We start from the raw sequence: 12822 nt of genomic DNA, 5'->3' as shown, positions 1-12822 counted from the left end.
GTTTATTCATACCCGCAAACTTGTTGACATATATCCTAATGTGTACATTGCCACTCGTATTCTACTGACAATTCCTGTAACAGTAGCATCAGGAGAACGGAGTTTCTCAAAACTAAAGCTCATTAAAAACTATCTCCGCTCTACAATGAGTCAGGAACGCTTGACTGGTCTTGCTATTCTTGTGATCGAACAAGACACGACTTTGTCTTTGTCATACGATGACATTATTACTGATTTTGCAGCCAAAAAAGCCAGAAAGATTGCTTTTAATTAAAAACAAATCTTTGTTTCAATACCTCTTCAAATAAATTTCCAATAAAATTTTGGTAAATTAAAAAATATATATTATTTGCATCATTCTGTCATATCAGAATTTTTTCTATAGTGCTGCTTCTTTAATGCTAGTCCATCAGCATTACAGTGTGCTTAATTAAGTTAAACTGGTTTTAATAATGTGAATGTGGCAAGTTTTCCAATACTATAAGCTTATGTTTGTGTTGCTAAGAGCAGATCCATCACAGGGGCACCAGTTTAATAATCTCACCTAGGGCACCATAAATCCTAAGGCCGGCCCTGCAGGCAATCCTGTCTTTGTGATAGATGATCCCTTACACCAAAAGTCACAACAATATTCAGGTTACTCCCAGTGCCAAAGGACCAGTCACTTACACCTGGTCAGTTGTACCTCAGATCTTGCATCAAAGACACTTGTAGCCAATCCTGTAAAAAACTAAAGAATTATTAACTAGGAAAATGAAATGAGAGTTATTTACAAAGTTATAACAGGTAAACATACACTCACAAATTGATTTGTCTTAAGTATCAAAAAGAAATAGAAGCTGCTGTAACGTGCAAGCTCTGCATGTCTATAAGCTCAAATGTAGTGCCCACTCAGAAAATATGGCTCATGAGATATTGTGTGTGAATCAGAGTCCTGACATTATATAAGAGCAAAAACCCACTACTGTTGAATACTTATGAATTACTGGAGTACTGTCTAGTAATTAAACCAGGCCAGTGCTCGATTGTGCTAGACATTGCACAAATGTATAATACATGGCAGTTTCTGCCCCAAAGAGCATAAATATTTGAAGAAATTCAAAGGGCCCATCTCCAGAATGGTGTAACTATTGGGAATTCAACATACAAAGACAGCCTGAAGAAGTTTCATTTTTTTGCATTCTGGGAAAAATGGAGATTGAGAGCTATTGCATTATACTGTTCGAACCCCTTCAAAGAAACACTGTCAAGAAAAGATTATTTAAGTTATCTGAAAGTGGTTTAAAAAAGGGAGAAAAAATGGCCTACAGCTAAAATTGGAAAGAATTAGACTAGATAACTTGATAAAGTAACTGTTCTTTTCCATCTACCATGAAGTTCAGATTGTATCTTAGGAAAATGGCTTGAACAGGGAGAGGTTAGGCTCGGCAATAGATTGCTGAAAGACATAGTGGAAACACTGTCAGCGTTGCTCAAATGGGAATTATATATGGAAATGCTTGGCATGACATTGAGTTGATTGAAGTGAAAAGGTCTAATTATTTATGTTTGCCCTGTCAGTGACTTTGATTTGCAGACTGAATGAGAAAGAGGCTGATGATGTGTGAGCATGTTAAAAGTTTATGATATGTATTTGGAAAGCATGCTAAGCATGCCAGAGTTTCAATCTGTGTAGAAGGCATGTAGCTAAAATGTTAATTCCTATCTTTCTTTTTTCGAATTTTTTCTTGTCTGTCATTGACTGAAATAGAGTTAGTAGATCATGGGTATTTTATGTGTGGATAAAATGTATTTAAATACATTTAATAAATTGAGTAGGTTTTATTTGGAAACTGTTCTTTAAGTGAATTGAAAGGAAATTAAAAGCTTTCATGTGAAGTCAGAACCAGGTCAAGGAATCTAGTGTATTAAATATACTTTGAAAAGCAATAAATATACTGTGAAAAGTATGCTCTCTCTTTAAAAAAAACCAAAAACATAAGGGCAAACATTTGCTTATTCAAGGACACAGTTATTGTCATTTGTGTGATTTACTGGAGAAATATTTTAAACTGTTACAACATACCTAGTGAGTGTAAATTGTCAAAGCTCATTTTTTAAACGTTTGTAGAAGAACATAAGTATTCATGAAAGCAAGGAATGAATACAGGAATTTAGGACCTCACATAAAGTCTAATCCAAAGCCCATTGAGTTAAATGGAAAGGCTCCCATGGGCTTTGAATAAGACCCATAGTGAGGAGGGATTGTCCAATGGTTAGAACAGGGGTTCAATGCCTGTTCTATCACAAACATCCTGTGAGACCTTGAGCAAGTCGCTTAGTCTCTCTGTACCTTAGTTCCTCATCTGTAAAAAGGGGGTAATAGCACTTCCTTACCTCACAGGAGTGTTTTATCAGAGTATGAGGTGCTCAGGTACTACAGTGATGGTGTTCATATAAGTATCTAAAATAGCTTATCAGTGCCTGCCTGCCTGCATGCACTATCTTCCCCTAGCTCTGCATTAGTGCAACTCAGTATGGATCTGAAATATAGCCTCTTAATGAACCTTCCCCGAGCAGGTACTTCCAGCTGTTCTGAATTTTGGCAGAAGTATGGTGATTTTGTGATATGGACACAAGCCTATCCAGGAAACATGAATTAGACCACCAAGGTTGCTTTCTTCTGTGACACAGCATAGGCCTGAAACCAGCTATTTAGCTATAAAGAAGTGAACATCTCTTTGCATTACCTGCTGCCTCAGACTCTACTCAAACTCTTGTTTCAAAGAACATCATTCCTTAATTATTTTGTGTAGATAACCATAACCAGGAATAGAAAAGTACTGCAGCGGACATATAGCTGCAACCTCAGTGCTTCAGGCAGGGCTGTGATTTAGTCAGTTCAAGTGCTTAATTCCTTCTAAATATGCCAAGATACAGCACTACTCACAGCTAGTAATTTTCACTTCTTGCCAACCCATATGTTCATGGTTTACTATCTATGGTCATGGTCTGTAACTAGAGTTGATCAAAATTTTTCTAATTTTTTTTTCCATTTAATAATGGCCCTTTTATAACTGGAACATTGTCAATTGTTTTGCTTTACATTACATTTTTTAATCAAAATGTTTTCTGAAAATATAGAATAACGTTTACAACAAAAATGTCAGTTACCATAAACCTGTTTTTGTAAACAAAAACAAGAAAATATTTTAAATTAAAAAAATACAAAACTAAACATTAAAAAGGGTTTGTTTCAAACCTTCTAAACAAAACCAATTTAATGAAATTAGTTTATTTTTCAGCCATCTGTATCACTGAATTCTGATACATGCTACATGCTAGGCAGAAGAAATGCTGTTACATATTTACTTTATAGTATATAATTACGTTGCTGTGCATGTGCTTTGGACATACAAGAAGAAAAAGCTTGTGGCCTCAAGAACTCTCAGATACTGGCATGTGATTTCCATTGACTTCAGTGAGACTCATGCACATGCATTTTGGGGCAGAGTTTGGCTGAACATCAGTCTGATAGCCAAATATGACCCTGGATTACAGTGGGTGATAATGTAAAGAGCTGGAGAGACTCATATAAACATAGGAAGGGAATTCTGCTTTTGATAGCACATTGCTTTTTTAAAAGAAATAAGATGCTGAATTATTGTTTCAGAAATTCCCTTTTGTTTCCTTTTAAGAATGATCAAATGTCAGTAAGAATAGATAGGACTGTAGAAGAAATTAAATGGGCCTCTAAACAAAGAAAGTCTAGATAGACACCTGCATGATTTCACTTTATTATGAAGCATTTACTTTCTGGAAATACATGGAAGACTGTTTTTGGCTATCACTTTTAGAAAATCCCTTCTAAACCATTTTCATGAAAGGCTAGGAGCTCACTGTAACAAAGGTTTTAAAGCTGAGGTGAATTTTTCCCCATTTATTTATTTATTTATATACACTAAAAGTATCAGGATAGATTTGATTTAAATCATGATTTAAATCACTAGTCAGGAAGACTTGATTTAATCATGGATTTCTTACATAAAAGTACATTCTTGTTGGTTGTTACCAACCTGAAGATCTTGCATGTTCAGACATGTTTCTTTCATCATCTTTGATGCAGCTTCCTCCTCCTTGCATTTCTTTGTTGCACTGTTTGCATTTTGCATGCATGCCTGTCTTACCCACAGGTAGAGGAACTTCATTAAAATATTCCCAAACTGGGTCTCTTTTATGGACTACTGCCATTATAGGTTTTCCCTTTTAGTGAGAGAATGGTATGGTAGATCTCAAATCAATGAAGGCTACACTCAGAAAGACCTCAAGACTTCTGGAATATGCTGCTCAAACAGTTGCACTTTTGTTTTTACTGCCTGTCCCTCCCTTCTCACATTTATCTCCAGACTTCTTCTCCTTGTCCAGATCTATTCCGCCCCCAACAATCAACTATTGATTGAACTTTTTGAAACTTTGCACTTTTAGAGAGAGGTAAGGGATTGACTCTGTACACAAATCTGCAGAGGGACAATAGGGTTGAGGTCTGTTGTTTCTCACTTCTAGATATTATTTATTTATTTAATTAAATACATATTTGCCATTATCAAACATGTTATCTCTGGAGACACAAATCCACAGTTTGAGAACTGCAAAACTAAGCATCTTGGATGGTATCTTCTAGGCTGAGCACTGAGTCCCATTGAGTAGATAGAAAGGTTAACCTAAATAATCTATACAGAAGCCCCTGGAACACCATAAGATTGGGCCCGTAATCCATGACCTATTGGAATTCATTTTCAAAACTTTTCTTAAACATTTCCTGAATATATTGTCTCATACTATAGAATTAGAATTTATAACCCATATTCCATTATGAGATATCTTTGAGCTATAATGTATCTTAATTAAAACTATCTTTAGATAGGTTTTTCTCCTCAAAACTCTGCTTTAAATTTAAATAATTGATTTTTATCCACCCTGGAAAGTATTAATCAGTGAACCGTACTTGAGCCCAGGAAATCCAGTAGGACTGTAAGGACTAAGAAAAAGATTTTGCCAGTGACTGTAGGCCAGACAAACAAAACAGTGCCAAAATCTTAGTGAACGGTTTAATTGCTTTTAGAGGTGGTTTGAGTTAGAACAAGCCCTTTATGCATTTCCAAAAGTGAATTATCCTAGTGCAGCTTTGGAACAGTTTTTCTAATTGCAGGCATGTGTCCAGTTTGGGAAAGTGATAGTAATTTTCTGTATTTAGCCAAAAGCTATTTAAACGGATTAAGATTTCAAGAAAAATTTAAAAACCCCTTCCTTTCAAATATTTTTGAAAGGTGAGGAATAAATGAGGAGATTCATTTTTTAAATGTTACATGTGATATCTGCTCCCCATTGATGCTGATTTTGAGACAACACTAACAATAAGTGACATATATAATAAAGTGCATCACAATCCTAGATCTCAAAGTGTTTTCCTGAACTAGGTAACCTTTAATCTTCACATTGTGCAGATGAGGAAATTGAGGCAGAAATAGGGTAAAACATTCAGAAGTGTCTGTTGATTTTGATTGCTCTATTTCAGACAGCTTCAGGGATTCCATGCTTCTGGAAATCAGGCCTTAGTTACCCAAATTTGGGCAACAAAAATTGGTGTCTTGTTTTGAAATTTTTGTCCTTACACTCTCTGAGCCTCAGTTTCTGTAGTGTTGCTGTCCTTTTCATCACTTGCTGGCTGGGCAAAAACACTGAGGGTTATAGTCTCGTGTTAATGGGATTGTGGTTCTTAGCTGCAGCTTAGTGGTACTCTAGCTACGTAGATAAAATCCTGTATATTGAGTTGTAACTTTTACCATTGCATGAAGGTTCAGGACTTGAAGTGGCAGGTTATCATCCTGTTTCTGCTGTTTCTCACTGATGGGCGAGTACTGTTTGCTGAAAAGGTATTTGTTATGAATATATCAGGTTGAGGCAGTGAAATTTTTGAAAATCAACCTTTATAGAAAATTTGTAACACTTTAAGCTATCTAGCCTGATAGTTGAGTAAAATAATTTGTCGTTGCCTTGACACTTTCTTTCTCTTCAAGTGTATTATGAAAAGGAGATGACTTAAAAAACGTACACAATTGTGGGTTCTAGTTTTTGTTTTCCTTCAACATGTTAGAAAGTTAAACATTCTACCAATATGAGATTGATTTATCTAGTTAATTTCTATGGGCCCTATTGCAGTTGTACCTGAAATCTTAGCTTAGTAGGTGTAGATAAATATTGCTTCACATGAGCTCTGGTCCTAAATGTGTGTCTTCACAATTGGAGCTGGTTAAGATAAGAGTGTATGTGTGTGTTTTCTACAAAAACTTTCTCAAAAATGTCACCCTATTTTTTCATACAATATTTCTTACCAGCTCTGTTGCTGACCAAAATACAAGATGTCAGTTTTGAAAAAAAATGCTTGAAATTCTGGATCTGTTTTAAAATCAAAAGTTGCGATTTTGATAAAAAATTGCATTTTGAAAATTGTCCCCAATCCCTACTCATAGCATCCATATTTAGGAAGGAGTTACTATTAAACCAATAATAATGATAAATGGGGAACTTCACTGCAAAGACACAAGGAGATTAAGTACCTTGCCCAAAGTCCCATGAGAAGTCTGTGGCAGAGGTCAGACATGAACCCAGGTCTCCTGAGTCCCATTCCAAGACCATCCTTCCTCCTGAAACATGCTTTTAAAATATATTTCAAGCAACACATTTGCAATGAACCTATGTGTAGCATCAGTGGTGGCTCCAGGCACCAGCGCTCCAAGCGCGTGCCTGGAGCGGCAAGCCACAGGGGGTGCCCTGCCATTCCCTGCGAGGGCGGCAGTCAGGCTGCCTTCGGTGGCTTGCCTGAGGGAGGTCCATCAGTCCCACAGATTTGGCAGCAATTCGGTGGCGGGTACGCCGAAGCCGCGGGACCGGGGACCTCCCACAGGCAAGCCACCGAAGGCAGCCTGCCTGCCATGCTTGGAGCGGCAAAAAAGCTAGAACCACCCCTGCATAGCTTTATTGGAAGGATCAGCAAGTATAGGGCATCTATCATTAGCAGATACTCTGATATCATGGTGAGAGGTGTGATTAAAAACTACTAGATACATAAGAGTTGCTGGGGAATTTTGTAAGAAACTAAAAGCTGCAGCAATGGTGAATGGGACCTCTTCCTTGGAGTCTCTCCTTAAAGCTTTTCTTGAGGAAATAATAAGGGTGTGTGATAAATGGGGGTAGGGAATGGGAAGCTTAAAAACGGACTATAGCCTCTGATGGGAATAAAAAGGAATAAACCAAGGGAATTGACCGGGTTTTGTGGCACCTGCAAAATCTTGCACTTGGTTTTGTAGCAGCATGATTCATTTTTTTGTTTGCTTTTAGTTTTTGTAGTGACATACTGTAGCATACCGCAAAGGCTACGACTGGGCTTAAGAGGACACAGAGAGCTTACACAACTTTCAGTCCCTCCATCAGAACATTTAAAAGATCTGTTTTTCAGGCAGGCTGCACAAAAATATTGTATGGGTCGTGTTTTATATTATTTATAATATATTCATATATAAATGGTTTATAAAGGTTAAATGAGTCATAAGTGTTAACAGACTATTATAGACCTAAGCAGTATGTATTATTGATTATTATTAGCACATCAGCAGAGTGTGTTATAAATGCTTATGACCTTAATCTATATAAAGAAATAAATCTCCCCCCCCAAAAAAAAGCAAAGAATCATTTCAGACCTGTTGTCTCTTACCAACTCGTATGTACATATGATAGTTCACAATGATTTAAAAGAGACAGACTAGCAAATGGGCTTGTTCCTACCATCACACTATAACTTTTAGACGTAGCCAAGACCTCATTAAGGCAGTGCATTGCTCAGCTAGTGCAGGATTATTTTGAACAATGTATTTTCCTAGCTTTGTCCTGTCCAACTTTTAATGACTCAAGAGCTGGGATTTTCACCATTTCCCCTGGGTGACTCTTCCATAAATTTGAAATAGAAAATCCAGTGATAAAAAAAAAAGAAGACTACTTTTTGGGAACCCAGCAGTGAATATTTTTATCTTTTTACTCATGTATGGTCTGCAGTTAGTAGGGTCAGGGTGTACAGGAAATGATTTATGTGCCGGAAATACAGTACAGATAGGCAAGAGCATTAGCTCAAGACTGCAGAAGGAAGAACAAGCAAATACAAAAGCTCAGACTGTCAGAAGATGAGTGTCAAAATAATAATTTAAAAAAAAACAGCGACATTTAAAAGAACAATTTGTGACATGTGGATGTAGCCACATGTACTGCCAACTGGGAGAGACTTTGGCTTCGATGCCTCCATCAGCCAAACAGATACATCTCTGCAGACAGAGGGTGGATAATGACCAGCCAGCTCCTATGTGAAACTTCTGGTACGCTGTCTTCTGCTCCTTCACCTGACATAAATATATGAAAACTAACACAGAATTTCAGCGATATCTCTCTTCTCACTGCTTTTTTTTCAAAATAAAATAGATACAGATGAATTAGTTAATCAATGGTACTTACTGCTTTTGTAGAATTCTGGGCCCATTCTTTTGAAATCTATGGCTTCTCAGCAGAGAAACTTGACATGCTCGTCTGGTTCTGTGTGACATCCCATAGTCTTTGTATGTACACCTACATGCATTTTTGTCTTGGACATTGTTGTTGTTTAGTTTCAAGAATATTGCAACTGGGACTAAGACACAAGTTGAAATACCAGTAATGGAAATAATAGAATTGTGTGTAGATAGGTATTAAAAATAAACATACCGTAAGATGGAATGAGTTTTAAATATATGCTAAGAAATAACTGTGGCCAGCTTTTAACATTTCATGCAAGTGTTTGAGTTTCGACTGTGTTGAATCTGAGCCCAGTAAATAGAATAATACAAAGTTATTGTGAAAGGGAAATGACTACATTTGGTTTATTGTATTTCCCTTGAAATATCATTTGATTGAAAAAGTGACAGGTCAGTAACAAAGTTGCTTATTTTGGACAACTGTTACCTCAATAACTCCACAAAGCTCATGATTGTTTTCTTTCCTTGGATACTTCAGATTTTAATGTTATTGTAAATAGTAATTACAATTTTAGTTATGACCATGGCATGAATGTACTATTTGTTTCTTGATCTTACATTTCTGTGGTGCTCATCACTGTAATATCAACATTGGGCCAGAGCTGCGTGAAATTTTTCTGACAAATAGCTTATTTGCCAAAAAAAAAATCCATTTTTTGGTTAACCCAAAATTATTCACAGATTTGACATGAATTTGTGAAATAGTTTTGGCCCCAAATTTTGGGGGCACTTGGATGGTGTGTGGCGAACTAAACCAAATTGTTTGTTGTTTGTTTTTCATTCAGTCATTTTGTTTTTCAATTTTTGGATTCAGTTGGACCTGACTTTTTTTAAATTCGGAACTGCCAATTAATCAACCCCCCCCCAGCAATATTCACTCAGCTCTACGTGAGACCTGATCCTACCAAGCCATACTAATGATCCCCTGTAGCAGAATCTCTTGCATGCCTTTTGGTGAGCAAGTACATAAGTCACTGCAGTAGTGCTATTCCACATGCTGCACAAAGTAGCTGAGGCAATTGGCACGCTTAGCCCCAATGTGTTCACTACCTGCTTCTGTCTATGGAATATGGAAAGGGCCAGGCAATCCACATGATGATTGCTCAGAGGCATATTCACTAATGACTTTTGCTGGTGAGGTCCCCCTCCTGGCAAGAGAACAGATTTGACTGCACAGGACAGCCACAATTCCTCTATTGTGCTTCTAATTCCTAACCTATGTTGCAGAAAAGATGCCCCCTGTAATGTAGCTTTTTGGATCTGAGCTTGGGACATCTTTAAAAGTAATTAAAAAGAAGAAAGTGATAGTGATCTCACTGGAAATATAACACAACACCCCTGTTCTTTATTGTAATAGATGTGTCCTGAAAGCAGCAGAAATATCAGAGAGGTACAGTGTGCATCATACAACAACAAACCATTTATGGGTCGATTTTATGAGTGGGAACCTTTTGCAGAAGGTAAGAAATTAAATCCATTTTATAGTTATTATATGTACTGCATTTTGGAAAGGGAAACATCTTTAACCCAGGAAATATCAACAGGTTTTAACTGTCCTTAAACCCTGTTGACCTTCCTCTCTTCATCAACAGTAGGTGTACGTTACTGATGATAAAGCCTAACACCAATATTTCCCAGTTACCTCCTTAGTTAGTACAACCAGAGGGGACTATTTTTAACTTCTGTATCTTCTCTTCTGCTTTCTTACGTTTGGGGGCTATGTCCTCAACTGGTCTAAACAGAGTGTCACTCCACTTAAATAAATGAGGCTAAACAATTTTACATCAGATTAGCATCTTGCCCATGATTCTTACACATCCTACTTGAGATTCTCTGGATAGTCATAATGCATGCTCTTTCTATGGACATCTTCAGCAGCTGGGGTGGGCAATAGCGGAGGATAACTGTGCTAGGAATTTGCCCAGCTGGGACTAGAACTGAACACCCTGGGATATAAAAGCATCAGCAACTTACTAGTGGTTTGCCATCCTTAGTAGGAAGATGGTCCGGAGGTGAGAGGGGTTAGAACCCCTCTCTTCTAGAGACATTTTTTTTTGAACTTTGAGGTTGAAATTATTTATTTATTCATCTTCGTGTAAGCAATGGTTGGGCCCCCCTCAGGCGAGATCTGTGATTATCACTGTATAAATATTTATGGTGTATATAGAAATGTAGTCTTCAAATATTTCTTTGTGGGCTGAGAGGAGGCTAGTTCATGTTATGCTTTATTAACTTTGTAAAAAAGGCGGTGAAGACATCAGTGGAACAAAGAGAACTCAAGCACAGAGAAATATGTGCACTCTCAGGTTAAGACCCTCCCTGCTGACTCCTGGGTAAAAGGACTGGAGAGGCCTAAAAAGCCTTATGTCTGGCTGCAGGAGGATTTCTCAGGTTATAGAGGTTGTGGAAGACAGCCGGCAGGCTGCTTCTGAGGTACCGTTCATACGATCTGGTGTAGGTGGTGTGTCAGGGTTTGGACTGCACCACTATGGAGTTTCTAAACAGTGCTGTTGGCCCATTATGTTCCAGATTTTGGAGCAGCTCTGGATTACAAGGGAGCAAAGGAGACTTAAAGTTATCACTGTCCCCCTTCCCACTGGGCTGTGATTTCTGTGGTGCACCTCTGAGTGTAGCAGAAACTGTCACCCTGAACTTTGAAAGTGGAGGATGTTAAGAAGAGTTTGTTGATCCATCCATTTTCCTCTTTTAGTATTTCTTTTAAATCTTTACCTCAGGCCCCTCATTCTGGCTGGTCTCAGCTATAGAGAGCCCTGTATTATTCCTTTCACTTGGATTGCGGTAGCACTGCAAAACATGCAGCAAAGAGATGGACCCTGCCCTGAGAAACTCACAATCCAGGGAAGAGAATGTATGTGGATGATTTAATTCGTTTTTTTTCTTACTAGCTGTGCTTCCTGTTTCTTCAACTGCCCCCTTCTTCAACATAATGCAGCACTTAGTAGTTGAAGTAACACATTTTGCCACAGCCAGATTAACTTGAATAGATGCCTTTTTAGTAGCTAAATCTACTTTACTCGATACTGTGACCCTCTCTTTTGGTTAATGTCTGTAGGAATTTCTCTCTCTGCATCAGGCTTTTGAATCGCAGTGGCAGGTTCCAATGGAGCTATCTATAATAGTCATTAATGCAAAGAGGTATTTTTACTTTCACACTCTACCCCTTTAAAACCTGAAGTCAGTGTAGCCACAGTGTTGCCTGTTTTGTGCATGTCTTCCATTTAGAGATCTTTTATACTCTCTAGGTAAATCCCCTGGAATGAACCTACTAATTAGCTACTTGGCTATGTTTTACTTAATCCCAGGTTCAGCACTGTGCAGTTGATGGATAGCATTGCTTTCCATAATCCAAACAGGAAAAAAATTCCTAAGATTTTTCTTAGAATGTCATAAGGATTCTCTTTGCCACTTCGGGAGGCTAGTGTCTCTGAGCCAAAGATTGATTTAAATTTTTCTCCCTCCTTATCCAAAAATGTCTAGCACATGGAGAGAGAGAAATTGTTTCATATTGATGTTTAATAATGTTTTAACTAATGATTTGTGTCTGTGCAGCACTGTAAATTGAGACTCACAAACATTCCTTACTTAGTATAGGGAAATTCATCTACTAGCTAGTGACTAGATTGGATTATAAAAATCTCCTGAATAATAATAATAATAATTAATAATAATAATAATAATTAATAATAAATACAGTGATACATTTTCAAATGCACCAATTTCTTCTTGGGTTGCAATTCTGCACCCCTCATGTTGAGTAGAACTTAGGTACCTGAGAAGACCTACTGAAATGCTACATAGTCTGAACTGGAAGATTGGGGCCTTAATTTATAAAAGGCCTGTTTTTAAATGGAAGTGGAGTAGGAGAATATGCTGAAATACACGTTCAGGGAATGGAATTCTTAAAGTGCGTGAAACACATTTGGAAGGCTAATTGTTTCTTTCCTCCATACTGAAGTCAGTTATATTTTAACTGAAGTCCTCTTCCTTCCCATTGTTCCCCACTACAACTTGCATTTGAAAAAAATTATGGTGCAATTAGGGAATGAGTCTTGGCTGACCATTTCTAAGAACAAATATTTTTAAAAGATGTGTTGTTGCTGCTGTTAACTTTGAAGAGGAGGTGGAATATTATTGATTTTTGTAAAAGCCCAGAGATGGTAAATTGTGACTCCTTTGAAGGTGAACATGTGGGCCTACTGACATGGAA

At 37.5% G+C, this 12822-nt stretch overlaps 1 protein-coding gene across 1 annotated transcript in view; it reads left to right on the top strand.

Annotated features, from left to right (window-relative positions):
- THSD4 (thrombospondin type 1 domain containing 4) overlaps positions 1 to 12822 on the top strand; it is a 658049-nt gene that overhangs the window by 123568 nt on the left and 521659 nt on the right. The window contains exon 6 of the mRNA XM_030578300.1: positions 9952 to 10054. Coding sequence (XP_030434160.1) covers positions 9952 to 10054 — 103 coding nt within the window. The remainder of the gene's footprint in view (positions 1 to 9951; positions 10055 to 12822) is intronic.

This window comes from Gopherus evgoodei, chromosome 10 (assembly GCF_007399415.2).
Source record: "Gopherus evgoodei ecotype Sinaloan lineage chromosome 10, rGopEvg1_v1.p, whole genome shotgun sequence".
NCBI classification, from domain to species: domain Eukaryota; kingdom Metazoa; phylum Chordata; order Testudines; family Testudinidae; genus Gopherus; species Gopherus evgoodei.
Note: the sequence above shows the minus strand (reverse complement) of the source record. Positions and strands in the feature narration are given on the sequence as shown.